The sequence below is a fragment of the Myiozetetes cayanensis genome, unplaced genomic scaffold, assembly GCF_022539395.1.
Source record: "Myiozetetes cayanensis isolate MyiCay16 unplaced genomic scaffold, myiCay2020 scf7, whole genome shotgun sequence".
In the NCBI taxonomy this organism is placed as follows: domain Eukaryota; kingdom Metazoa; phylum Chordata; class Aves; order Passeriformes; family Tyrannidae; genus Myiozetetes; species Myiozetetes cayanensis.
The window spans coordinates 36,045,917-36,072,289 of NW_026087964.1; the positions used below are offsets into that span (position 1 = coordinate 36,045,917).

General features: G+C 36.9%; 1 protein-coding gene across 2 annotated transcripts in view; it reads left to right on the plus strand.

Annotated features, from left to right (window-relative positions):
• The first annotated feature begins 270 nt into the window (after positions 1–270).
• The window catches only part of SPOCK3 (SPARC (osteonectin), cwcv and kazal like domains proteoglycan 3), a 165,817-nt gene continuing 139,714 nt past the window's right edge, over positions 271–26,373 (plus strand). Inside the window, exons 1-2 of one of the 2 annotated variants that reach the window (XM_050338303.1) lie at positions 271–373; positions 531–704. In XM_050338303.1, the coding sequence (XP_050194260.1) occupies positions 531–704 (174 nt within the window). In that variant the 5' untranslated portion in view covers positions 271–373. Of the gene's footprint in view, positions 374–530; positions 705–26,373 lie in introns of those variants that run through there. The other variant, XM_050338304.1, reaches the window with a different exon arrangement.

Consider the following 26,373-nt stretch of genomic DNA (forward strand, 5'->3'; position numbering starts at 1 on the left):
TCCGCTCCCGGCTGCCCCCAGCGCGGCGCTCCCCTCCGGGCTGCCCCCAGCGCAGTGCTCCCCTCCCGGCTGCCCCCAGCGCAGTGCTCCCCTCCCGGCTGCCCCCAGCGCGGCGCTCCCCTCCCGGCTGCCCTGAGCGCTCCTCTCCGCTCCGGACGGGGCTCGCCGGGCACGCGCTCGTCCCGGTGCGGCGGCGGCGGCGCGCGGGGCGGGGGCGGGGCGAGGGCGAGGCGGGCGGCGCGCGCGGCGCGCGAGCGGTATCGGGGCGGACGGGCGGCCGCAGACGGCGGCGCGTGCGGGGAGGGAGCGGGAGGGCGAGCGGGGCCGCCTTTCCGGCCGCGGCGAGGAGCGCGGGTGCGGGGCGCGCTGCAAGGTGAGGGACCGGGCAGGGCAGCCTCCTCTCCATCCCCTCCCCTCTCCGCTCTCAGGTGGGCCAGCGGGCCTGCGGCGGGCGGCTGTCCTGTCCTCCGCCCCGGCTGGGGTCGGCTCCGCGGTGGGTAACCCCCGTGCCGGTGTCTCCTCTCGCCCAGATGCTCTCGGCGGCAGCCTTGGTGTGCGTGTGTGCGGCAGCCTGGTGCAGCCCGGCGGCGGCGGCGGCGGCCGGGGGCAGACCGGACAGCGGCAATTTTCTGGACGATAAACAATGGCTCACGACCGTCTCCCAGTACGACAAGGAGGTCGGGCAGTGGAACAAATTCCGAGACGTAAGTTCAGCCCTTCCACCCTGCCAACCGAATGCCGGCACCCGGCCCGCTGCGCTCCCGCTAGTTCCCTTCGTGGAGGGCATCCCTTGGGCAGCGGGGGCTGGGGTGCAGCCTCAACTTGCCCCGTTCTCCCCGAACCCTAATTGTTATTTTAATTCCCAGCGGCGCCTCGGGGAGGAGGAGGGGAGGGAGGTCCCGGCGGGCAGTGCCCGGTGCGCTGCCGCCGCTGAGCGGCGCGGACGGCGCGGTGTGCCCCGGGCCGTGCGGGGCGCACAGCCCGCACCTCCGGGCCCAGCGGGTCGGGCTGCGGGAGCAGCTGCCCGCCCTGCGGGTCGCCAGGTGGCGGAGGGGGAGTAGCGTTTGTCCGTCCCCGTCCCCGTGTCCCGCCCCGCTGCGGGAGCGGCGGGGGCTGCGGACAGGGATGCGGTAGGGGCGCCGGGCCGGGCCGGGGGCAGGGGCTCGCACCGCCGCCGCTCCGCCGGTGCCGCCCGGGGATGAGTCCCCCTCCCTCTATCCCCGGGCACCTGGAGCGGGCGGCACTGCCGCGTCTCCGTGCCGCTGTCAAAGTACCGGCAGGGCGGGCGGGGGAGAAGGGGCAGCGCTCGCAGCCGGGGCTGAGCGGGGAGCGCGGCCCGTGTCCGGGAGGTCGGGCGGGGAGAGTGTGCGCGGAGCGTCCGAGCGCCTTCCTCAGAGCCCCTGAGCACCAGCCCCGGCCTGACCCGAATCCCATCAGTTACGAAACCTGGCGCTCTAAGGTGGCTCTGTCCTCCAGCGTGCTTCGCCTGTGCGCCTAGTTCGGTCTCTGTTTGCTTCAAGTTCGGTGAAAGACAGTCAATTTTCACAAGTCCTTCACGTTTCTTTCAGTGGAAAAGATTTTTCTTTGATCATTTTGATCATTCAGTATCCTGCATCCTTTGATGTTACTTTTAAAAATCTGAATCCCAACCTTGCAAAATAATTTTCAGTTTTATTTACTGATTTGCCTACTGAATATCTTTGATATGGAGTAAAACGTTGATTTGGTTTGCAACTTAAAAGGCAACAGGTTTCTTCTTGTGCTGCAGCTTGCTGGTGACTGTGGTTTGCAGTAGTAAACTGAAGTAAATATCTCCGAGAAGTCTCTCATTTTTCTGAGACCCTGAGTGACTTGGGATGCATGTATTTTCTAGCTTTAAGTCTGTGTTGCATATGGATTGCAAACTTGGCTATTTACGTTAAGCAAGTAGGAAAGAACAGCTGCTGTTAGCATTGTGGGAGAACTAATTTTCCTAACAGTTTTTATTAAACAGCGTAATTCTAGTGTTTGTGAGCACTCCAATTAGTAGATATTTTTCGTTCCCTTGAATATCTTAAAAGAACTTACGTTCATGTGAAAAATAGCTGCTTAGTGTGTTGTGCATTAGTACCTGTGATTTTGGAAAAAAACCCCAAACCAGCATGCAGGGCTGTATAAATGTTTTAGTATTAAAAGCTACTACTCGAAAGCTTCAAACTAAGTGCATCAGTTATGTTTTATAGTTGGGCAAAATCATTTATGTAAGGACTACCCTGCAAGGCTGAGGAAGCTAAGTGCTCTCTAATGCCTGTCTCCTGAGTGCCCACTGACATGTACTGTAATATTGGATATTAGCCAGATAATTTATTCTGTGACAAGTAGGTGTCCTCAAGGGTTTTAAGAGTGACTGCTTTGAGGAAGTACTGCATACTGATTCTTCTGAGGCAATTTACAAATATGCTGGCTTATTTATTTTTACACTGTTTTAAGTTTTATAAGGCTGGTGCTTCAATGAGGAATATGCTTTTATTTTTTGTGCAGAATGCTTATGTCCTATTCATTGGTACTTGGTCTCGAGTATTTATGGATGGTCCTGATACTACCCTGTAATTTGTTGCTTTTGAATTTGTGATAAGCAAATTAGTGATTCAGATGCGGCCTTCTGTTAAGAAACAGGAAAGCAGCATTTTAAACATATGTAGGGGTAACTGTCTTGCAGAGTTAAAGTCAAAATAAAGGTATGCAAGGCCTGTGTTTGTAATCTGATTCTTTGGTCAGAGTAGGATATTTTTTGCGGGCTTTAAATACCCTACAGATGTAAGGGTAAGATGGAATTCTGGTGTGAAAAGAAGTATTTAAAGGCTTAACTTAAGACTTAACTGACAGAACTGATTAATGTGAAAGATAATGACCCTGACTTCTGGCTCATTGGCTCAGTTTCTTAAGAGTTTTAGATCACAGTGAGAAAGAACACAGTCATTCAGAAAGTGAGCCCTCATAGAACTGAATAAATCAGGACACGATGTTTTATTTATAAAAAGCCAAAACCCAAGCCAAACCCCAAACCTAGCTCTCTTAACAATGGTCTAAAATTTCAGTTTTGTCAATAAGTGTTATTAACATGAGAATATTAGCTAAGATCTTTTCAGTACTTTGTACAGGCAGAACTGTAACTGACTCTTAAATTCTCTTTAAAGGTCTTGATCATTCTGACAAATCTATTGAAAATAATGAAATAGATCTAGGCAAGAACTGTGCCTTAACATGTAACAATGGGAATGTGACAGGTTACTTGCTCACATCTTCGTTCTGTGCAAAAATTGAGAATGGTCTCCTTTTTAAATATGAGACTTTCTATCTTAAAGATGGAGGAAGGAAAGCATATTCTTCATATGTCAAATATCAACTCCCTGAAGATGTATGTACAAGTCAAATGTTTGGGGTTATATACAAGCATATGTTTACTCTTTACCAGAAGTAGCTGGGGAGGAAGAGTTTTTAACCCAGTTTTAGTGCTACTGTAGTCCAGTTGCTGAGTAACTGCAGCTATTAACATCTGTCACTAAAATAAGTCTCAGGGTTAATATGTTTGTTAGGGTTTTCCAAGCTGCTTGGTTTCCAAGCTGCTTCAACAGCCAGTGGTGTCACGATGTTGGGAGGTCCCATCCCATGTGTATGTGTCTTCTGTTTATTTCAAACTTGGGAATTGGAGCTTTTCAATACATGCTGTTAGGGGAATCTTCTTCATTCATATTTTGTTATATTTATAATGCTTTGTGCTAATGCTCTTATCTATTATGATTGCACTAAACATTTGATAAAATTATATATATATATATATAAACTGCAGTTTGTCTGAAATAGAGATTATTCTTTTAAAAAAATTTGATTGGGTAATAGCATTACATTTATATTCTCCTACTTAGAACATCTTAAGTCTTATCTGGGAAACCTTCATTACTCATAGTGCTGTAAATCTGTGGAGCAGAACAAAATATAGGAGTTATTCTTTATTTTCTCTCTGACTTGTTTCCAAATAGCGGTGGTAGTTTTAATCCAAAAGCAAAACACAATGGCTTTGTAATTTATAATCACTTTGTCTGTTTATGTGATTGTTACAGTCAGTCAGATGAAATTGCATACAACTGTCTGTTGTATGCTATTTGAAAGTCTTTCAGACTTCTCAGAAGTTTTATTTTTTATTTCTTTAAAATTCCATGAAGCAACATTCTATAGAGTAACTCATTTTAGTAATTGATATTTGTAAGCAGTGTCTCATCCATTTGTGTTCATTAAAAAGGCTGTATTTTATATAGAAAATTTTATTTGCTGCTTTAAGAGTTATTTAGGATTTAACTTACCTGTTAATGGTTTTTTACTTTTTCTTTTCAAAGAGATAATAATTTGATTCCTGTATTTGCAAATTTAAAATGATAAATAAACTCCTCATCTCAACTATGGCATAGTATTTTTATGAAATAACATGATTGATCATCGTAATCAGTTGTATTGTACCAGTGTTAACTATCATCCTACCATGTTAATACACTTACTAAAGGTAAAGAAGGTAGATGAAAATATAAGTAACAGACCTTAAACTGATTGTCTGTGAAGGGGAAATTTGCACTGGTAATACTCCCTTTTACTCTGCTTCGCTGTGAAGTGTTCTCACATTGACCATGAAATGTATTGCCTTCTACAACGTGTGACAAGTTTGGGCAGCTCATGTTGGCTCCCCAGATGAGTCTTTTGTAAATATGTAAATAATAAGTTTTTTCAGCATTAGTGAAAACCTCTGTGTTTGGAAAAGAGATGAATCAAATGCTACGTCTCCGTACCAATTCAGTAATATCCAGCGTTCATTATTCTCTTGTCTGTTTTGGAGGTTTAAGGCTTCTCAAAAATACCACCCCAATACCACCACTCAACTAAGCTCCCCACCAACTGTACATTGTTGTGAGCAGAACATCTCTGCCCCACTGTGGATCACAACTACATGTCTGTACGACTTAGAAAGCCAAAGGCGGTTTTATAAAGGATTGATCACAAGTTCTTTGCACTTCATTGTGCGATTACTTTGTAAATATTTGGAAAGTTTTCATGTTTCCAGAGTGGAGTACTAATAACTTTATTTGAAGAGGACAATGACTTCAGTTCAGTGAGAACAGAAGAGGGCAAGAAGCCCTCCTCATTTATGGAGAACCCTGAATGTACTTTAGAGGATACTGACAATTTTGGATTGGATAGTGCAGCACTCATCATCTTTCCTCACTCATGTTAACATTTCATTAAGTTAATGAAAATAAGTCTGGTAGGCTTATTTGTCTTGTATGTTTTATGGTTCAGGGTAAGAAAAAAACCATACCTTTCTCCTTATTAGTGGTTCCAGCAGCTGTAGCAGCTCTTTTACTACCTACATATGTTATGTTATTATGAAAACAGGAAAAAATAGAATTGCAAAACATGAAAGATTAACTTCTTTATGTTGTCTTAGGCCTAAGTTAAAACACGAACTTGTAATAAGTTACTTACTTCTTCAAATAGGGTATTGAATCTTTTCCGTATGCCAGTTTGCTAGCTGAAACTTATTGGCACCTCTAAAGTGGTATCTGTCCTTTTTGTTCATGACTTATTTTGTGGAAAAATTTGAAGCCTAGGAGATCTGACAGAAAGAATAAGTATTTTGTATCTACACCTATAATTATTGCCTTTCAAATGAAGCTAATAAGGACTTGACCACTCTGGTTTAAACTGTAAAATATGAGAAAATGTTAGGAAATTTGTATTAATTTTAATTAAGGAAATTTAAGAAACTATTGAATTGTTCATAACTTCTAAATTGATTGTGGCAAATTATAGTGGAAAGGAGTAATGGAAATCTTAAATTTTCTTTTCTTCTGTATTGTAGACAAAAGCTTGTGATTTTTATGTGCTTTTAATTCCTTCTCAAGTACAGACTATTTTTTTCTTTCACATGATTACTTTTCTTATCGTCTGTTTTTGCTGCCTGTTTCTAGTGACAAATTTTTTTTTTTTCTGAAAAGGCAGTCTACTAATCTCAAACTATTGTTAACATTGAACTCTTAAATGTCTCTTGGAAGGCATTAACTTGGAAGCTCTTTATGCAGCTAATGTTTAGAAGTTAAGTAAATGGTAATGTGCTTTTCCTTAGATTGCCCTCATAATCTAAAGTAAAGCTGATAACATTGTTTCATCTTATCTTTATCTCCTTTCTCCAAAGAATAATCTTTATTTTATTTGCTGTATGTTATTTAGTGGATATGGATACCCAGTCTTCTCTTTCCATTAAATCTTATTGGGATTGACTCTAGCCATCTGTGCTTGTTATAGTATAGTATAAATAGCTTTGTAATACACAGATAGATGGTAACAGTAAAGAAACTACATAGGCTGTCTTGCTTTTACAATAAGAAACGAAAGATGTTTAAGAGATTTATTGTAAGGGGAGGCTGAAGGTAGAAAACAGTGGAATGTGGGCAGAATTAGAAATACCTTAGTTAGAGTTAAAGTTTCCTTATGCTTGAATACCTAGGAATTGCTCTGAAGCTAGGTTCCAAAAAAACCCCGAGCTGCTCAAAGATTTCCTTATTTCATTTAGTGTATCTTGGGGCAGGGCTGGAGGGTGTGCAGGGACATCATGAACACACCAGGAGTCATGACCCAACACGGACATGGCACAGACACAATTCATGACTATTAAACTCAGTGACTGATGATGTTACACTTGTAAACTGGCCAAGACTTGCAGACATACTAATCCAAGCTATTATTTCTCTTCTCTGCACCTAGTTATATCAAATGCTTCAATTACTATGAAGTAATAGAAATGGAAAAGATGGAAAAAAGATTTGATGGTATCAGTCTGAAAATATTCTGTGTTTCTCCTGCTGGTATATAAAAAGTACTTGTTAGTCAAATAGCTGCAGTTTTGCTGTGTAGTTATTTTTCTAAAGTATTTTTAATTTTTGAAATGTATTTTGTAATTTTTAAAATTTGTGACATTGATTTTACAGTCATGTTTTTCCTGTTGTCTGTTGTTTTCATTTTGTCCTATTTGTCTTAACCTGTCATGCTTCAATGTATTAGTAATCATAGATAAACAGCTTCTTTTTCTGCATCTGGTGTTGTGTCTCACTAGGACTGTGTTTAATGCTAAAAATCTTTCTTGTGCTTTAGATAAAAATTTTATGGAGGCAATGGTAGTAAATACTAACATACTGTATTAAAAGTTCTTGTAATTTTCATATATCTTGAAATTTAATTTCTGAAAAAGAAAAGTTTGTGATTAGTAATATCAGTGTCCAAGGCTTTGCTGGACGTTCTTACCTAATGTGAACAATCTTTAGTTATTTGTTAGATTTTTTAAATGGTTTTTCACTTTTACTTTCCCATTTTACCTCATTTCACACAGGTAGACAGTAGGGAAAATTATGTAGGAACTAATGATCTACCTAAATAAGGTGGTGCAGTATAAGGTAGCAGCCTTAGACAAGACAGGAGGAGACTCAGTATGAAATGAACCCATGACAAAGCTTTCACGTTACAATAAGGATGTAATTTCATTGCTCTGTTGTTATCTTTGCAAGTGGCTGCTTTAACAGAACGCAATAAGAGAATGGATCAAAAAGATTTAAATCATTCAGAATTTTTGGTATTTTACCACTTCCAGAAAGTATTATCTTAGTATATTGTTCCTAAAGACTATCCAGCGCTTAACATTGTGCTCAGAAAATTCTTATGAACTAATGCTTTTATTTTCTCATGTGATATGTAATTATTGGCTCGAAAGAGACTGTTTGCAGTTTATTCAGGATCTCTCTAAAAAATCCTGCAATTCATCAAATAATTCTATGTAGTAAACTTCTACTGAGGCCTGCATACAGCTGAAAACAAACTCCTTTGACTCTTTGAGCCTGTACTTGATGATGAAGTTCATTCCAGTTGTTAAATCTGTGTAACATAGCAGTGACAAGTACGGAACTTACTCCTTGTTATACACTACTGCATATGGAAAATGACTCATGTTTTAACAGCTATTCATTAAAACAGAGGGAAGTTATTAAAATGAGGAGTGTGGAATATATATTTAATGATACATATATCTTTAAGAATTTGGTAGGGCTTACATTGATGACTGAAACACCACTTTAGGAGAAAACAAGCCCAAACAGTGATTCTTATAAGCAGAATCAATTGACTGACATATAAAGTGGCAATGTCAAGAATCCATTGTAGGAAATGCCCTACAAGCCTTTTGCAGAAGAGCAAGTTAACCAGTTTGGTCCAGATTTAGAAAGCCCACATCAAACTGTGAGAACTCTCTGTATTCAGAAAGTTTTGGGGCAGAGTAGACCATGGGATTTGACAATATACTTGCCTATATATAGTGGCTTATTAACTTTTATCCTAGCAGGGTAGGATATTACATCCAAAAATTCTAGTTTGGCAAAAGCATTTCAGGTTTCACGAGTCTTTACTGTGTGCTACTGGCACAGATTAAGATTTGATCTCTGAGGCCTGCAGTGTGAGGGAATTAATTAGCTGCAATATTCCCAGATGATCTAGGTAGAAAATTTGTGCTGTTTTGCAGAAGGAACAGGGAAAAATATAATTTAATTTCATACTGATCTGTCTGGAAGTGTTTCTTTCTGTGGCCCAAATTTGACAATGACTAGAAGGGGTGCTTGATTTTTCTTGTACTAATTTGCTGTTGAATAGGAATTGTGTTCTACCATCTTCCTAGCGTTTTTTTGTGTGCATTGTCAGTAATTGTGGCCAGTTACTTTTATGTGCAAAATCACAAATGATGTTGGAAAACAAGCTAATTCAAATCCTAAGGAAGATGGAGAAATGGCTTCAGGATTTTCATTAAGATCATCACCAAGATGGATATTTGTTGTCTTAATCTGGTGTTCAAGTGTTTAAGCGTACTGAGGATTAGGTAGGGAGTCTTGTTTCCAACATCCAGGAATGAAAAGCATGAATGTGAAGAGCTCATGCATTCCCAAGCCAGCAAAGGGCTGTCAGATTGGTTAGTGTACTGCAAATGGTGCACAGTATTTCATATGTGAACTGGATTAAAGCACACTAAGTTCATATCTTTTTTTTCTAAATAAATCAAGCATTTCCTAAACTGTTAAGATGCTTAATTTTTCACCCTTGTGCTTATTTTATCTTACAGTTGAATGTATCTAACTTCACTCAGGAATTCATCATAGGCAGTTGCAAAGTCCTGTTTTGATGAACTGTGGTCTTGCATGAATGGACAGAATTTCTTTACCCTATTAAGAAAAAGACTTAACTATGTTAGGAGAAGAGGCAATTGGTTCCACCTGTGATATCCACTGATGTTTATGGGCTCCTTAAAAGAAAATATGCTCTCACAGGATGCAGGGATATATGACCAAAACTTCCTTGGAGTTGCTGTTAGTAACATCTTAGACAAGTTAAGTGTAACATGATGATGAATCATGAGGTTTCACTCTGAGATTGGCAGATGTAGTCTCATAAAGATGGAGAGGGAGAGATATACAGAAGTAGAATTAACTATGTGGTTTTGTACTGCAAATTGAACTAATAAAGGCACATTAAACCTCAAAACATTTCAATGTTCTTCACTAGGACTGAAGGTCCTGTTTGTAAACTGAATTCTGCACAGCCTTATGGTTTGGACAAAAACTACCATACCTTTCTGTCTTGATGTACTTTTTATATATGCTGAATGTTTACAATTCATCTCTTTTTTTTTTTTTTCCTCTCTTTGTTCCTGCATAAAAATTATAGTTTCTTAGGGCATATGAAACTGCCACTTTTTTTCCTCCAGATTTTCTAAGTTTGGATTGTAGTACAGCTTCTGTAAGTTGAAGACATTTTTGAGTAACATAACTAATCTGAAGAAAATAAGTAGCATTTTTCCAGAAGGTTCTGAAGTACTAATGTTGTAGCGTATTTGATGTTCAGCACATGGCAAAGTTGAGCTGTTTGGTTTATTTTATTTTATTTTTTTATAATAAGGAATACATAGTGTGTGTGTGTGTGTGAAAGCACACCCACACAAGCATATGATAACTGGTACCTTAAATCAGTAAAAACTTAAAGAGATTTTATTCTGTCTGTCCCTCATTTTGAGGGGCAAAATACCTCACAGAATATTAGAAGTATTTTATAGGTCCAACCTTGTCATGTCTGCAGATTTATCTTACTATTTGATATCCCACTGATTGCAGATAATTTTTGGGTATATAGTGAGAGTGACAAGGATTTAACAATATTTGTGGTGTGTGCAGAATAAAATAATAATTCTGAGCTCATATCTTAGATTTGTGAGGCAGTTGTCTACAATATTTTCAGTTCATTGACTGGAAGAATTACCTCTTTTTTTAGATGCCTATAAGTATCATATAAGAACAAGACAAGTATTACTATAAACATCAAGAGATTTTCAAGAAAATGTGTGTGTGAACTCCCAGTTCCTCCAAGAGAGGTAGAAGAAGGTATCAAAAATACTTTAATAAAATTTGTGAAATTGTTCTATGAAGAAAAACTTATGTTTGATTATAACTGTGCTTATCTCGCAGTAGTTTGAAAGTAAGGGAATCTTGAATTTTTTACAATGAGTTGGACTGTGACTTTCTAGCCCAGTTTGAGTGTAGTCGGACTATTCAACAGCATGAATACTAGGAAACCTTTTCCCTAAAATGTTGCAAGTTTCTGTCCAACATTTTTGATAATAAAACTATCATCTTGTTAACAGTATCTATATAATACTGCCTTTTCCACAGATATTTGTGCTTTTTATTCTAATGCAGATAAAAGTTAGTAGTTTGCACATGCTTAATTCCCACATACACTGATCCTACTCTTGCTTAGTTTCATCAAAAATAATTTTTTATTGAAAAATGTACTAGTTGAAGCTAGAGTTTCTATAGCTGTAAAATTATTATCTATACAACTGAGTTAAAACATATCAATGTGCATCATTTATTTATACTTCAATAAAACAAATTTAAACTTGGAAATGAAGTAGATGTATTTTCAGATTTGACAACTGAATTTGTCAGTTGTTTAACTTACGTAGCTTTAGCCAAACAGCTTGCTCATTAGACCAAAAAAACTGCCAAGAGTAATCAAGCACAGGGATGAAACAAAAGACTTTGTGATTTATTATTTTATGCCTGGTGTTTATCAAGAGAAGTGGTTGGTTGAAGGAAAATGAAGGAAAAAAAGAAAAGAATCTTCATAATGCTTAATTATAATTTGAAAAACATCAGTGGTGTGTAGTCAGCTAACCCTGTAGTGTCTGACTTCTTACCAGGAGTTTTTCAAATAATGTATTTCAAAGAAGTTTTGTAGGAAGTTAAACACTTCAGCTTGAAGGTTTAGGGTTGCTTTTTTCTCCAGCTTTATTAAATCTTCACTGTGGCTTTCCCTGGGATGATGTTGTATTATACTGGATCTGAACTCAGTTTGCATGGAGTCTTGTCTAATTGAGGTCACTGAGAATATGTTCACTGATGTTTTTGAGAGGTGCAATTATGCCAGTCTACTTAATTAAAATCATTATGTGAACATTAAGTCTACAAAACAGACTTTTAGATATATTTTACATCTTTGAAAAATGGAAAAAAAGCAAACTTGAACTGGAGAACAAACAAAGTCATCCATGCAATAACTTGCTTTCATTGGAAAATCATATCTAGTGGTCTAAAGTAGAATATATATCAATATTGTTGTGTGCAAGTTTTAAATCTTTTTTGCTTTTTGCTTTATTATGCATGATGGAATTGTAAATTTGTTGCTGCTTATGTAACACAATGACAACATTGTTTCTTTATTTTGTTAAGCTACTGGATTTGATTAGGCACTTTATTTCCTTTTTCAGTGATTTCTTTATCCTGAATAAGTTGTTACTTGTTTTTTATTCTGCTGCACTTTCCCCCTGCCTACCCACTTCAACCATTTGTGAGGTGTAGGTAGAAAACAATCTTTCAGTTTCACTCAACTTTAATCAAAGTATTTAATTTTGGCTAATTCATCTGCAGGGGCTTCTCTTTGTGTATTTAATCTCTGTGTCTGGTTTATTCACTGCATTGCTTCATGAAGTTGTAGGTAGGTGCCTCTATGCTGCCTTTAGATGCCAGGCTTCTACAGTGAATTGTGTATTGTGTGATCACTCTGCTTTCCCCTTTAACTGAATCCCATGTTGCACTGTGCAAAACAGTACAGGAGTTCAGTTAAATAGGAGGAGGACAATTATTAAGTTGAAAAAAAGTACAATCAGACAAGCATAAAAAAAGCTGCACAGTGCGTACCAAGGCAGTATTATTGAGGCAATATTTTCCTCCTATATCAGGAAGGCCATTTATATAGATAATAATATTATTAAAAACTAAAACTGAGTCATTTATTTTGTCAGAGGTATTAAAGCATCTGCTGTGTGGCTTTATTCTATGGAAAATCATAGAGTTTATAGCAAAGCAAAGCACCGGGATGGATTTACATAGTGTTTGTTTCTTTCATCTGGTGCTAGAATAGATTGATCATCTTATATCGTTAAGTCTTAGATGTCCAAAGTAAGGTGCAAATCTGTAGGCAGAGCAAATCAAAACCCGCTGTAGGTAATATATACCATAGTATAATTGTAACTAAGTTTTTGGAAGTCTGTAGTTTATTCTCTGTTCTTATTATGGTATGTCCTGTTTGGTTTTTTTTGCTTAAGTGAAGTTCTGTTACACCTGTCTCAGCTTTATTTTCTTACAAAGCTACTGGATCACTTGATGTTTCCAACATTTTTATATTTCCGCATGTTTATTCAGAAATCTGTTAAATATTCATTATTTCCCTCTTCTGTCTAGTCAGCAAAAAAGTTGGGTTTATATGTTCAAATGTTTTCTCTAGAATCAAAGTATTTTACATCACCTTCCTTTTATGAGAAAATTAGAAGTGAGGGTAGTGTGAAATGAAAGTCACAATATTATTGCTGTTACGTCAACTGTAGGGATTTTCAGCATGTATTTTCTCATACAGGGAGTTCTTTGACATTGGTCACAGTGATAAATGTCCCTGTCGATTCAAACTTTACACCAGGTTCAACTCCCTTGTCATTCCCATAAACATCTTAATTGGTAGTGTTCTTTCTTGAAGGCTTTAGGCAAGAACGAGGGATTTTATGCCCTCTTCACACCAGTTTAAATTATTTTTGTGTCTAGTGTGAGGGAACTGGAAAAACTATAAACTCTGAAACTGAAGGTCAAGAACACCAGCCATTGAACACCTTGGGGGGTAATGTTAGTAAACGTGAACTCCCTGTCCTCTTTGAACAATAGATTAGCGGAAAGCTATGCAGTACAGTTGCATTGTATCAGAAATATAACTTCTTATCTAAAATACCTGGGTATCAATTCAGATCAGAATACCAGATCTTATCATCACTTAGATAATTTGGAATTTCTATTTGCAATTTAAACTTTAAATGACAGTTCAAAGTTGGAATATTTTTGTACTTTCTAACAATAGACTGTATAAGTCTGGAAGTCTTCCTTCTTGCCTCCTGCAAGATTAAGTTTCTTAACGAAAGATTTGAGTGAATGGTGTGCTTGCTTAAGTTAAATATCTGTAATAAGAATCTCTTTTATTTGAGTGTGTATTCTGTAGAATTTGATTGTGACTCTTAGGTAATGCTTTCTGCTTTTCAAAATATACAGTTTTTTTTTTTCTTTTTTCATTTAAGCGTTATGACGTACTTAATTTCTATTATAAAGCAGGGCAGTTTGGCAGAGAAAACATCCTGTAAACTACGTAGGTTGTTCACTGGGAAAAGGGTTTAAGAAATAATCCACTTATATGCGATTAAGAGGAAGTTAAGGGCTTCACTCCAACAGCATAAAATTATTTAAGGACCTGATACTGTTACTTAGCTGTGCATTGCTGTTCTGAGTGATTTTTGGCTTGAGCTGTTAGGAGCAGGTATTTGTAATGACTGCTTGGAATCTCTGCTGCCAAGTAAATTTCTAGGGCAGGGAAGAATCCTGAAATCTTCTTCAAACACTTACGTATTAGCTTTCTTAGAAACATTTGAGAAAGTAAGTGAAGGCTTATGGAACAGCAGAATATTCCTAATGCATTTTGCTAAATACAGAATAGTGCCCAGAGTTCTTCTCTCATTGATGTCTAGGTACCCTACTAGGCAACCTACTATATATCCTTATTTGGAGGAGTGGAATGTATCTGATTCTTTTATCTAGATTGGACTCCTAGTTAATTTCCGGGAGTCTGTATTTTACTATACTGGAAAAATAATTTGCTTATTTCCTTAAATCTCTCACTAATGCAGTGAAAATAAGACTGAGTACCAAGTCTTAATTTTCACAATAATCATTGCTATTTGAACATACAAGTTTATTGTATTCTTCAGTATGAATGGTGAGGTAATCTGGTAAACTGATTTCTTAATACAGCATTTAACTATAAAGACTAATAGTAATTAATAATAGTCCAGTAACATTGACCAATATGATTGATAGCAGTTTTAGAGGGGTTCTGACACTGAATTTCTAAGCTAAACCAAACTGACAGCGTAGTCATTTACTTGCTACTGGGATTGATTTCTGCATGTTGAATTTGAAATTCTCATGTCTTCTGTGTTCTGTCCAACAAAGAGTTTAGGCCTGTGCTGAGTGTAAGCCTTAGGAGTAGGCTTCCTTTGAAACACTTGCTGTGATTCCATTAAGTGAGATTATTAATTTATATTAAGCTTGTTCTTGTCTGGCCAGTTTCTTTTATTTGGTGTTCATTCCAATAGTGTGGAGTTGTTTTTTTAATAGATATAATAGTTGTTTGCTTTTGGTATAGGTAATACTTTATTGGTGGATTTGCAATTTATTTCTCATAAAATATTTTCCCTATAAAGGTTTTTAATAAGATGGATTTGCTTCAAAATAGATGATGGTTAATGAAAAAAGTTATGGTTGCTTTCTTCAAGTGGAACCGTTGTATGACAATTTCTGTGAATCGTTGTATATCTTATTGGAGAAAGACATGCTACAGTGTTTTATTATGGACTTTGTTCCTTTGCTAAACCCTTTTCATATGACCTTGACTGCAAAACCTGGAATTGGAAGCATGTTGGTAATTTTATGTTTTTGTTGTTTGTCTCTGAGTTTAGGTGGTATTCTCTCCTTACAGCTTAAGGTCCTTTTATTATGTATTTTATTAGCTACTGAAAATGGGTTTTGGTGCCACTAGCATTTAAAGGAAGATATGTAAAATTTTTTTATTCTGTGTTGACTAAAATGCAATTTTTAAGAATTTAGGTTAAAACTGTGTCCCTTGCTTTAATTACTGATTAGTAGACGTCTCTGTCACATGTAATAACTTACATAAATTAAGCTCAGGAAGTGGAGAGTGAAATATTCTATGCCTTACATTACTTTAAATTTCAAAAACTGAGGAATTTGATTGGAGGATTTATATTTTGTTTGATAAATTCCTTAAACAGTAACCCACAATTCTCAGCATTTATTAATTTTAGTGCAGAAAGAAAACAAAAGCTGCTGGCATGGTGAAACAATCTGCACCATTATGTTTTGGTGGGAGAAAAGGTGGATGTATTGCTCTACCTGTCCAATTATGCTACGGTTATGGTGATGTGATCTACATGATTTTTGATTCACTTTTCTAAGATCAGTTTCCTGTAACTAGCATTTAAAAGAAATGTTTGCATTTTTTCTTTTGATTTTTAACAAATGTGTCTCAATTGAAAAAAAAATATTTTTATCCATAAGTGTTAGTTGCATGGGAGATCAGATGTTAAATTTAATTGAACCGACACCAATATTCAAAATTTTTATTCTGATTCTAGCAGCAACATAAGTTTTTCTTCATTCCTTGGTGTTTGTATTTGGAGTATTATTTGCTGTGTAAAACTGTCTTGATACAACAAGATTACTTTGACATTTCAGAAAGTAAAACTCTGCTACTTTGGAAAGATTAATTGTAGCAGCAGTTACTTTGACAGTCTAGTTCACTCCTTGTACAGTAAAAGAAATACTATAAACTGTTGAACTACTTTAGTGACTGAAATTTTTTGGTTCTTTTTTTTAGAAAATGGTAAAATGGCTGGCTTTGTGGACCACTGAAACTTGAAAACTTCTTTTAAATTAAGTTTCTCATTACTCCAAGACATAAAAACTGTGAAGGGATCTGCTGTGCAGGAGCAAATAATATTGGTGCCAGTTAATATTAGATCAGATGTGTACAAATATAGATTAATTTCTGGATCATTACTTGCAGTCAAAACTATTGTGAGTAAACACTATTTCTTTTAATATTTTAAACTTTAATCAAGAAGAACATACATCAGGAAATCCCAAATCTTTTTCAGTAGTTTACATAGTTTGTCTTAGTTGGACACATTTGAAATTCTTATGTTAAATGTAAAAGCTGAAGCTAAGATTGTGTTCAAACTTAAGATATCACTCAGGTTCTGCAACTTCAGATGTGTATCACGTCTTTTTAGTGTACTTTTCTGTGCCTGAAAGTTTTATGATATTTCCTTTAAGTCTGGATACACAAACACCACCCATCCCTGTGCGTGACTTGCCTCTTTTAAAGCTGAACATTTCTGTAATACACAAATCAACTGTTGATTTTGAATCCTGACTTACCGGACATGGATTGTAGCAACTTACCTTATTTGTACACTTATTTGTTCTTTTGCAAATGTGTTTTGTTGTAGATCCTTCACAATAACTTACTGAAGAATAAGCAATAACTAATCAAGAAGAGCAGAAAGCAAGAGTGCGACCTCAATTTTTTATATCCTAGGGGAGCACTCACTATATGAAGTGTAATATGACTATCCTGAACTATGGACCAGGTTTATTTTAGCAACCAGATCTCATTTTTTGTGCTTTCATTCAGCTAGAGCTGATACTCTGAACACAATATTCTGAGCTAGATTTGTATGTTTTTTGACTTCCCTGAGAAAGTTTTGTGTTGGTAACAAATGGTTTCAGGTTCTGTACAACTTTTGATGGATTCAGCAGAAGATGAAAGTAGCTTTTAAGTTGAACATGTAGAAGCAATCAACTTTTAGATGGAAAATAGCCTTATCCAGTGGGATTTCTGTACAGTTTTCTTATTAAAAAAGAAAAAATAAATTTGGACTTTTTGATGTAAATCATTTTCATCAGATCTGATGATTTGCACTGAACTGTTTGAAACTGTAAACAGTCAGTTTGTCTTCATTAAGACTTTTTTTTGTAGGAAATGAAGTGGCATGTATTTGAGAAACTTGGTATGGAAAGTTAATTGTATGCTCATGGATTTGTAGTATTAAGTGTTACTCTGTCCCACTATTGAAAAAAACCCTGTAAAATACATGATGAAAACTCTTGAATGAAAAAACAGGTGTGTGATATATTGCTATGTGTGATACAGTGGTATTAGAAACTTCCAATTCTTATAGCTGTTTAACAGTCCTAATATTTATTTGTAGTCTGTGCGTTTCTTGGTTGTTTGTGTCAGTACCTCGCTACCTCCACATCATTGATTCAGAGTGAAAGCGTGATACTGTGGTGTGGTTTCACAGTAGGCATGTATTCCTTGACGGATTTTGGTGATTGATTATATGTAGAGATATCTGTAGTTCTTATACTTGTATGTAAAACAAACAAACCCCAAATGATGAAGCAACCAAAGAAGAAACAACTTGTTGCACATAATTAAATTTTGTTGTTATTAAGTTAGTATTCTATATCTTTAGCGTATGTAGTCTATTTAAAGGGACAAAGCATGCTTAATATTTGCTTTCTGGTTTTAAGGAGTAATTTCATTTACTCCACATTTTCATATACTTTCCCGTTTGTTTTTATTGCTCTGATACCATGGTTTTCATATTGTTGTGTCTTGTGATTACTTTCTTGTTGCTTGATTAGATAACTAATGGAACAAAGGAAGCTGAATGCTTCTCTAGGGCAAACAGGAAAATAAAATGTTGATAAGTATACAGCATAAGCACTAGAAGGAAATTCTCACTGATGTCAAAAATTATAGCAACAGTATATTGCTGGGTAATTTCTTCATAGCAGATTTTTAAAGCCAGTGTTATGTTAAAGATTTATTAAGGAGCAAAACAGCAGGGCAAAAATAGGACTGTTTGCAGCAGAAGTTTTTTTTTTTAGTGTGCATAGATGTACATGGTGGAATATTTTTTTTGGCATAGAAGTCCTTTGACTGAAAAAAAAACGTAGATGAGGCCAGATGTTCATTTTACTTTTTCTTTAATTCTACTTACAGAACTAAGCTTGAGGAAAACGTTTTAGATTTTCTTATTGAATACCTTGTGATAACATATATGGTGTGGCATAGATTATGTTTATAGGAAAGTTAAAAGCTTTTTTATTTGTTTGGTTTTGTTACTTTTTTCTTTCTAATGCAGATAAAAATTATATTGTAAGTTTTTATTTTCTTTAAAAACTCTTGCAAAAATACTGACTTGTTAAATTTGTCTTGTGCACAGTTAAACCTATGGTCTCATATGTAAGTTTTTCATTTAAGTTGGGAGTGTTAGGGAGACTTTAAATCTGTTTGTGATAAATGGGCAGTATGTCATCCTTTCTGTATCAATTTCAGTCAGCATAGAGAGAAGCTTGGAATTACTTTTCTCCCCAAATGAAAATGGAAGATCTTTTTTGTCATCAGGGCATCAGTCACTCCTGGGGATGTTAATTTTTACTGAGCTCTTTTTCTATCATGAAAATGATAGAAATGTGATGGAACACATCTTTGAGTTTTATATTGAAGAGTTACATAAACAGGTAATATTTTTCTGAAGTCATGAGTAATCTGCTGAATTGAGTCCTGATTACAAAATTGCTATCAACAGCTGATACATGTATATGAAGATTAATGTAGAATAAGTAGGGATAGACACTAAAGGTGCATCTACATTGCAAAATGTTCTCAAGAGATGTGTAACTAGTGAGGATATGGAAGTAATAATAATAATATAGAAACAGTATAGCTTTAGTAATGTAGGATATTAAGCAAGCAATCTTATCCTGTTTCTGAGCAATGCCTACAAAAAGCAATATATGCTCACGGTTTTAGTGATTTTGGTATTTGAATTTAGTGTGCAGGGATGATGTGGATATATCCATGTGGCACTTTGAACAAAATATGTAGTTATGTTTATGAAGTGCCTAAGCGCCTTTGTATGGAGTAGCTTAATAGAAGCCTCATTTTTATTAGCTCCAAGTGAAAAGTCAGTGCAGAACAGTTAGCTGGCTTGCTTGTACACAGCAGCTAGTTCATTGAACTTATTTTTGACCAACAGCCACTAAAAACGTGTATGTGTTGTGGCTGGCAGGACATGGATTACTGTTGCTTTCTGAAACAAAAAAACATTCAGTGGCAATGTTGTAAAAGTAGATTGCTTTTATACAAGTATTTAGAGGCAACTGAAATCCCTGCTGTTATCAAAAAGGTCCCAAATATATTTAACTTATTCATTGTTAAACCCAAAACTTTAAAAAGTAACTAAATTTTAATTCAAATGAAGAAGAAAAATAAATTTCTGTTTAAGAACATATCTGACACATTTCAGAAATTTTCCTTTCTCTTTCAATAATACTTCAGAGCTCTCCCAGTGCTTACGAGCATCAGAGAAAGACCCCATGGAGGTCAGTGGCTTTGTTTACTAATGTTACTCATAAATCAATTATTCTGGTAGAGTATGTTTGATATTTCAACTGGGACTTACTTCAGGACTCTAAGGTTTAAAAGTGACTATTTTTTTGATTTTCAAAGTACCTGCTTTCTTTAATTCCTTTTTTTGTAGCAACTCCAGTAGATGTGAGAGGAGGAGAGAGACAATCTGTGGGGGAAATTGCTTAGGTATTTTTTTCAGCCATGGTTAACCTCACTTCTAAGTAAAGGAGGAAGAGCAGAGAGAAGGATTAAATTGAGAGAGGAAAATAAGAGTGGTACACACTGAAAATTCTATAATAAAAGGGGGAAATGTTTTTTTTCCTTGTCTGTTTCTGATAGAGATTGGAGAGAGGAACTTCAATTAACTGAGTGAAAGTACTATTTGAGATGTTTATATCCTTTGCTTTGTATGCACATAGTACTTAAGTAATTTGCCTGTTGAGCATTGAAGTGAGAGGAGCCTCTTCCTATTGATGTGTTGCTTCAGGATTCTCAAAGATAAAGCAGCCTCTGGGAAATCGATATGTCTTCAATTACCTTTTTGAGGTGTAATTTAATTTGCTTTAGGCTATTGCATCTTCTCTTTTCCTATAAGAACAGATTAGGAGCTCAACCCCAAAGTACCAAAATAAAAGATCATAGTCATGGAAAAGCCCATGATTGAGATAGGATATTGTTATCACTGTTCCATGACAGCTTTATGATTATGAGAGTATTTAAAATAAGCTTAAGACTCTTCAAGTGTGTATGTAATAGTCTTGACAGAATCGATATTAGGAGTTACTAGTTAATATTACAGTAACCTTTTTACTTTATTAACTGTATTAGACTCTATTTTCTGTTTTTCATTGTGAAACTATCTGGAAATGGATGAATCAGTAAGACATTTATGTTTTAAGCCTTTCAGCAATGATTAGTGTGAAAGTTGGAGGGAGAGAAATTTTGGAAAAGTTTCTGTCTCCTGAAAGGTCATTCCCTTTTCCACATAATTTGAGTTATAATTAAAAACAAGAGTTGTTTAAATGGGAAATGAGCTTAATGGATACTATACTTATTTGAAAGGGCAGATCTGCTATGAGTACAAATTCTGCTTGCCAAGTGCCTGGATTTCCTTCTCAAGAGACCTTTCTCCATTTTTTCCTCCTTGTATGAACCTTTCAAAACTGTTAAGTTTCTTTCTACCTCCATCCTAATTACTAAGAATACACTCCAGGAAGAGGTAAATTGCTGACATTATCCTCAGTGGAATGAAAAGCCTTCATGTTCTAGATGACCATGTTGGTTTTGCTGACTGGCTGTTACCATCTCTATCTTAAATAAGAAAGCATAGACCTTGCATACACCATGCACTGTACTGATACATCTCTAACTACAGTGTCTTGACTGATCACATCAGTTGTAGTTGCAAATAGTAAATATGTGACTTACATCCACTATACAAAGATACAAAATTTACTAGGGAAAGATTGGACCAATATTTTTGTCTTTCTAGCTTTTGTATTTATTTTCTGTTTCCCTCCCCATCTCTCGCATGCTGATTTTTTCTCATCATTTACTTGATGACATATGGCAATATCAGTTGGCAGAAATATGTCATGCATGAAATTTTCCAGTGCTGAATAATTCTTAGTAGGATGCTCAGGATCAGTTCTACTGGAAGTAGTTACTGCACTACAAGTATTTGTCACTTTTCTTCATAGTTTTGAATGTAGTCTTCATAGAGGAGTTTTACCTTAATCCATGTGCCAATTACCTCAAAGTTTCACTGCATTTCTTTGTACTAGGAGGAAAAAAAGAGACCTGAGATAGGCAAGAGGAAATTTTAATTGTTATTTCAGAAAAGCTTTGGTAGCAGAAATAGAAGTGAAGAAAAAGGCTAGTATTTTCTGCAACCTGTCATCCCTTCTTTTAAGTTCCAGAAAACCACTTCTGTCATAATTTGTATCTTTGCCGTTCGGATACAAATTCTTAGAACCTGAAAAAATGGAAAGAATCAGGTTAAAAAAAAGTTTTGATAACAAGAATGCTATTTCTCAAGGATGTCAAGATACTATGCAGTTCTTCATGGATAGATACATATATCACCTTAGCAGTGGAAAAAAGTTGAGAAAACTGCTTTTTACAGTTCACATATCTTTAAGTGTTTGTTTTTCTGTTAAAATTATTACTGTTCAAGAAATAAAATTAGAATATAATTTTCATGGCTTGTGTTGAATTAGAAAGGCTGTGAAATGCCAGGACACTTACCATGGTTCCTTAAACAACCAGAAATTTTTTTCCCCTTATTTTCCTTACCTGATTTCTGTCATTATATTTCAGCTATTTCTCTTCTTCAAGTCTTCCAAGTGATGAATATTATTTTCAACAACACCTGAGGCTAGACATGTAATTTGTCTTTCCTTAAGAGTGGAATGTAAATTAGGTATTGCTGTATTATAAGTGGAGATAATGAATCATTTTGCCTAGAAAAATACCAGCATTAAAATTTTTTTACACATATTTGTTTCAGGGAATAAAGAACAAATGTAAATGAACCATTTTTACTACCTTAGAGAAAGAGGATTCTGATGGAGGATTAATTGTGATAGCAATGTATTGTTTCTTTTTGTTTGGAGTTGCTTAATGTTACAGCCTAAAACTGCTACATAGATTTAAAATGCAATAATACTACGTCTGGAAGAGAAAAAAAGGTGTTAATGAAAAGCATTTTACCCCTCCTATTTCTTCTGAAATAACCATATTTGGAAAAGTTCAGCTATCTTTGGGTAAATTTTGCTAAACAAAGAAAATTCATTTTCCATGTAAACCTTTTCCAAAGGTTTGTGTGTTGAGTGATAATCAGTGACAATTGCTTAACCAAGTAACTATTGGGAAGTGAAACTGTGGTAGTCAGAAGGTGAAGCTGAGACCCATCTTGACAACTGTGATAGTGCAGAGGCTTAACATCAGCATATTTTCTGCAGACTTACTGTATAGTAAATGGAGACAGATGTCTGCTTTAAACAGTTTTTGTTGTGATTCTGTGTACGATGTATCATACTTTCAAAGTGGTCACCTTTTTCTGTCAGGAAGGGTAGTTGTCCTAGGTGCTTTGTACTGATGAAACAGCTGGTTTTTAAATGCTAAGATTAGTTACAGTTAGTCTATATTAGACCAAGACCCAAATTATAGGTGTTTTATAAAGTGAATGGAAAGACAATTCTTTGTTCTTCTGTAAATTCAATTTTTAAAGAATAAAGGATTGAACCTGCATGTTAAAGAATTGTTTTATGTACAGATTATATTATTTTTTCAGCGTAGCATTATACTACTAAAAAAAAAGTTAAAACCTTTATCCCTGACATGTATAGTTATTATGTAGTTATCTGACCTTTCTCTAAAACCTGTTATTCCAAACATTTTCTGAAGCATGAAAATTAAATACTTTGTTTCAACATTCTTCTACCTCCAGCCACATTTAAGGTTATTTCTTAAGAATAATTAGACTTTGAGTTACTACCTACAGGTACTTTTCGGGATTTTTGTTTTTCTATCGTTTAATTTCAGTAAAATTGATGATGACTAGATACCTTTTCATGACCATACCTATGGTAGAGAAGATACATTAATACTTTTAATTAATTATTTCCCTTTTCTTTTTCATGGAAGTGGCTGATCTTCAGATTGTCTTACTTAAGTGTGGAATATTGCAGTGTATTGGTCCTGCACCATACAGAAAATAAAAAGCATGACCTGAAACTCTTGGAAATCTTTAGAGTACTTAAGTGCGCTGTGGGTTAGACCTGGAAGGCAGTGCAGATGAATGTCTTTTCCCTATCCCTTTTTTGTCTTTTCCCTATCCCACCGATCTGTTACAGTACTTTCTCTATAGAAGGTGTAGGCATATATATTGTCAAGAATTCAGCTTTTGCACTACTGCTGCAACCTGCAGAGTGGGTGTTGCTTTCTCCAGGGAGATCCAGAAAGAACATACTTAGGTGTAGTATAGTTTGTTGAGGAAGTGTAGCTTTATAGCTTTGAATTGCTCTTTGTCACTCAGCTAACCAAATCTGTTTATTTTCAGTAGTTTCAGGGAGAACCTTCAAAAGCTGATGATCAGAGTGATGAATTTAAGGGACAGTAGTAAATTCTGTACTAAAAGAGGAAATCTAAGCAGGTGAGACCAGTGTTTAAAAAAGACCCAACTTCATAAATGATGTGGAATAGCACAAATATGAGGTAAATATGCATATATATCCATGCGCAGGAAAAATATTTTCAGCTGAAAAGGAGAAATATCTGAAAATGAGAAGAAGTAAACAGAACAATTTTATATATGCTAGCTGCCATACTCTGGTTATCTAGTGATACATTATATAGTATTTATGAAGTTCCTACTGGACCTATAAAGAAAAACTGTGAAACCTATAAGCTTTGCACTACAACTTTTTGAACCTGAAGTAAAAAAAAAAAAAAAACCAAAACAAACGAGAATTGCACAGTGTATTAAATTACCTATGCAAAGTTAAAAGTGTGGGACTTTACCCCAAATTGCCCAAAACATGGAAAAAAATTAACGTGATGACTATTTTCAGCTTGTTTTCTGTTATGAAAAAACTTTCATTGTAATTTTTCTCGTCCTACATAGTCTTAGCCTGACAGGCAATGAGAGTTCAAAGTACGTTTTCTGAATGTACGATGTTAATTACGGGACTTTGTTTTAGGAGGGGGTGGGACGCAGGCAAGAGCATTGGGCTAAGGATGGCTTTTAGTGGCTCATTAACACCTGAAATATCCTGACTAAAAGCCTTCTTTCTCTTTCAGCCAAAATAGCAGTTTTCAAATAGTTCCTTTCAGCAAACATTCCATGATTGAATTTGTTTTCCTAACTAGCCAATAATATTATGGACTATGAGAACTCTTGTCTTTAGATGATAAAAGTGCTTTTGGGCAGCAGGATATAATCAGGAAAATATTTTGGGTGGAAGTATTCAAAGTAAACTGTTGTATATGAATGGGCAATATAAAATAATTTTAAAATCTCATTTGAGTGCATTAAATGGAAGCTTTATGTAGTGGAGTGAAGTAAGCAAAGAAATTTTGAGCAGCTGGGATTAATTGCTGTTTTAAATACAGAATAGTGCTTTTAAAAATTCTTGTGAATTAAAATTGCTGCTCTGTATTGTAGAAAGGAATTAAGATATTAATATGATCATATTGATTTTGTGTTTTAAAATGAAGGATAACTGGTACTGTACACTGCAAGAAAATCCTAAGAGTTTACTTTTTATTTCTTTAGTGTTTCTTTCAGATAAGCTAGAAATGGAAAAGCACCTTTGGTCACAGGCTTGCTTAGCTGGTGAAGAGAGCTTTTAAACTGAAGTTGCTGGGGAAGGGAACCTCAATCCACCCCCCTCTTACCACTCTGATACCAGAACCAGCAAGAGATGCCCAGTGACTGTAGAGAGGGTATGCAAGGCTGCCAGGGGCGGACCTCAAGGGCACCACAAAGGAATTCTAGCCAGTAAATTGAATGCATGGGGGCCCAACTTAGATGCCTCTATGCTAATGCATGTAGCATGAGGAGTGGGCAAGAAGAGTTGTGTGCACATGTGCAGGGCTGTGATCTTGGCATGTTGTGGGATGGCTCTTATGACTGGAGTGTCAAAATGGAAGGATACAGGCATTTTAGGAAGGACAGGCAGGGGAGATGAGGAGGGGGTGTCATTCTTTGTGTCAGTGACCATGTGGAATGCATGGAGCTCTACTTAGGGGTGGTGAGGAGCTGACTGAGAGCTTGTGGATCAGGATTAAAGGGATAGGTAACACAATTATGAGGGTTTACTATAGGCCACCTCACTGGGAAGACCAAGAGGGTGAGACCTTTTATAGACACATAGAAGCAGCCTCACATTCACAAACCCTAGTTTCCATAGGGGACTTCAACCACCCTGTTATCTGCTGGACGGACAACACAACAGGGCATAAGCATTCCAAGAGGTCACTGGAATGTGTTGATGATAACTTCATTCTCCAAGTGATAGAGGAGTCAGTGAGGAGAGGTGCTATGTTCTCAGAAACACGATGGATATGATGGGAAATGCCTGACAAACTTGGTGTACTCCTAGGATGGGATTACAGTGTTGGTGGATAAGGGAAGAGCATATGACACTGTCCTGCATGACATAGTAGTCTCTAAACTGGAGAGACATGGATGGGTAGACCACTCGATGGATAAGGATGTGCAGTGTGGTTGATGTGCTGGAGGAAAGGGGTGCCATCCAGAGGGACACTGACAGGCTTGAGAACCTGTGCAAACATCATAAAGTTCAACAAGGCCAAGTGCATGGTCCTGCACCTGGGTTGGGGCAGTCCCAAGAACAAATCCAGACTGGAAAGAGCATGGATTGAGAGCAGCCCTGGGGAGAAGAACTTGAGTGTGTTGGCAGACAAGAAGCTCAACATGAGCCATCAACGAGATGCAACCCTGAGAGACAGTTGTATCCTGGGCTGCATCAGAAGAAATGTGACCAGTAAGTCAGGGGAGGTGATTCTACCCTGCTACTCCATTCTCATGAGACCCCACCTGAAGTACTGCATCCAGGTCTAGGGTCCCCAGCATAAGAAGGATGTGGATGAAATGGAGCAAGTCCAGAGGAGGGCTGTGAAGGTAGTCAGAGGGCT